This window comes from Ipomoea triloba, chromosome 7, assembly GCF_003576645.1.
Source record: "Ipomoea triloba cultivar NCNSP0323 chromosome 7, ASM357664v1".
Classification (NCBI taxonomy): Eukaryota; Viridiplantae; Streptophyta; class Magnoliopsida; order Solanales; family Convolvulaceae; genus Ipomoea; species Ipomoea triloba.
In genome coordinates this window covers 12,175,983-12,179,110 of record NC_044922.1, presented here as the reverse complement: position 1 = coordinate 12,179,110, position 3,128 = coordinate 12,175,983, and the positions used below count along the sequence as shown (strand labels likewise).

Below are 3,128 nucleotides of genomic sequence, written 5' to 3'. Positions count from 1 at the left end.
GATTAGCAAATTGCTTTCTCTCAAATCCATTCTATTGTGCGCCAGCGTGTTTGTATGTATTAATGTATACATTCTTCTGGCCTTCTTTTATTTTCTTGATGAAACTTGCTTCATACTGTGATTTACACAACTCGATCTTTCTAACTTTGAAGGATACATGTTATGTATGTGTTTATAAAGCGATTGAAATTGAATAAAGTGATGTTGAAACATTGTTTACTGTTTTAATTTATTTGTTCTTTAATTTGCATATATTAAAGTTAATTGAATTGGATCATGGAGAGAAAACGTCAACACAGAGATAGAATCGGTGAACTTCCTGCAGATATAGTTGACAAGATTTTGGGGTTCTTGCCGATTGAACAAGCTGCTAGAATGGCTGTTTTGTCGACCTTTTGGAGAGATATGTGGTTCAGCCTTACAGAACTCAACTTTAACTCTAGGTTTCTTTTCCATATTATCAGAAAATATTCCCCTGGTTTGAAGACCCAAACCACAAAAGAGCAAAAGAAAAGTAGTGATATTTGGATGTCTGCAGCTTTGTATGTAATCAGCAAAGTCCTCAATCAGCACAATGGTCTTATCCGCAAATTTGTCATCGGTTTTCAGGAATCCTGTTACTCTAGGAAAACGCTTAGGTCCAAGTCGTTTTACTTGGACCAGTGGTTCCTTTTTGTCACACGAAAAGGTGTTGAAGAAATCGATCTTACTCTTATGGATGAAGATAAATACAGGCTGCCAAATTGCATATTTTCTTGCCCAACACTAAGGAGATTGCATCTTAATGGAGTCTCTATTGAATCAATAAATGTCTACTGCGCATTGCCAAATGTCATTTCACTTTGTTTTGAGAATGTTGACTTTGATGGTGTTGATCTTCCAGTTCCAGTTGATTTTCATATGCTCAAGAATCTTTCATTTATAAGTTGTGATAACCTGTCCAATTTTAATATTACTGCTCAAAAACTCAAAAGTTTAACAATCGAGGATTGCAGTGTTTTCAAACTCTCTATTAACTCGGATTTGAGATCTATTCGTACTCTTGACTTGGATAATTATGCTCTCAAGGTATTTTAGCCAGACTTTTTTTTTGTTTGGATAATTATTTATTTAAAGTATTTGTTAGCACTTAGGAACTGATCTAACTTCATTCTATTTGGTTTTAAAGGAATTTGTTAAACGATGTACTAGAAGGGGACTACAACCACAACCACTTCCACTAAATGTGGAATGCTTGAGAGTATCAGAACACTCTTTTTATGGGGATGACATTTCTTCTGCATTCATTCATTTGTTTAAAATATGCCCAAAATTATGCCAACTTGATATAGATTTATCGGTAATTTCCCTGTATTAATCCTTGTATTGGTTTTAGTTCTTTCTACTTTTTTTTTTTTTTTTTTTTTTGCATTCCTTAATACAATTTTGTTGTGTATATGTTTTAACTTTTTTTTTTCTTCTATGAAGTTAACTGATGTTTTGCGAAAACTTTCTGAGGAATTTCATACTGTAGCTCAAGGACTTGAAATGCTTCACAATTTGAATCTGATGGACTTTGTTGCATACGAGAATGATATTGTTTTCATCAAGCTACTTGCTTTTCTTCCTGCACTTGAGGAGGTTGTCATTACACGTTCAGAAATGTGCGAGCACAATGAGGATTTTGAAAATTACAAGGAGGATCTTTTGCGTTTTTCTTGTGCCTCCACAAAAGCAAAAATATTTATTATCCACTAAGAATTTTATTGTACTTTTCTTGAATTGATTTTTTGCGTTGATTTCATACCCTCTGTATATTTGTTAGTTTGAGTATCCATGCAAGCAATCATTATTACATAGACCATGGTCAATACAGTTGTGTGAATCTTAAATAAAAAGTACATTTTAAATATACTAAAAGTACATTTAGGGCTATTAACGAACCGAACATAAACGAATGGATATTGTTCGTGTTTGTTTGTTAAGGATTTTGGAGTGTTCATGTTCGTTTGTTAAGGTTTTTGAAAATTCTGTTCGTGTTCGTTTGTTAAGCGTTCATTAGTGTTTGTTAACGTTAGCGTACGTTCATTAGTGTACGTTCATGAAGAGGTTCGTGAACACTTAATTACCAAACACATGCATATGTTCATGAACACAATTTGTTCATGAACAAGACATAATTTACGTTCACGAACAATAACCAAACAAACAAAACAACTATATATGTTTGTGAACATGTTCGCAAACATTATTAAACGAACACTTAACGAGCTTGTTCTCAAACATTACTAAACGAACACAAACGACCTTGTTCACGATCCTTAGCAAACGAGCTTACCACTGTTCAAACCTTGTTCGTTTATTAACCGAGCTCTAAACGAACGCTTACCTAACACGAACACGGGTAATTTGCTGAAAGCTCTGTTCGCTAACACCCCTAAGTACATTATTTGAGTATTGAAAGTACATTATTTTTATATAGTAACAAATAATGTACATTCAGTATAAAAATAATATACTTTTAGTATATTAAAAATATATATTATATTTATGGTCCACATGTGAACCATAGTCCACAAAATAATTTGCCTCATACCAAGTTATACTAATATATTTTCACAATTCACATAGCCTGATAATATTAATTCAATTAAATTTTGATTATTGTCATGATATTTAATTGCAATACTTGAAACCACAAGCTAAGTTGTCACATTTGGAGTAGGTAGGAAACGATTTTAATCAATGAATATATAATATTCAAAAAATTATTATTATTGTTGCAATTAGTCCGTTAGTTCAAATATATGGATAAAAAGAAATGTAGATAGGTTCGAAAATGGGTGGCTCAAAGAAACTAAGTGTGATGAAATTATAGCAAGGATATGGTCAGAAACAGCCAGCCGGAACGTAACCTCCCACACAAACTGGAATTATCTCGGCTTTCGACCTCCTTCTTAGTTGAGCCCATTATAAGAAGTATCGATCTCCTGATCTAGTAGTGGCGGTGAATTTCTCTTAGTTAACGAACAAGCTAGCATTTAATGGCTAATTGTGAGCGGATCGAAACCGGATCGGATTTAATAAGTGAACTGCCGGTAGATTTAAAGGAAAGAATTTTAGAGTGTTTGCCCACTCGAGACGTTGTG

General features: G+C 33.3%; 1 protein-coding gene across 1 annotated transcript; it reads left to right on the top strand.

Moving 5' to 3' along the window:
• Positions 1-276: 276 nt before the first annotated feature.
• On the top strand, positions 277-1,737 carry LOC116024136 (F-box/LRR-repeat protein At3g58940-like). The gene is made up of 3 exons (XM_031265037.1): positions 277-1,068; positions 1,169-1,339; positions 1,468-1,737. Exons 1-3 carry the CDS (start codon positions 277-279, stop codon positions 1,735-1,737), a joined length of 1,233 nt encoding a protein of 410 aa, XP_031120897.1.
• The last annotated feature ends 1,391 nt before the right edge of the window (positions 1,738-3,128 follow it).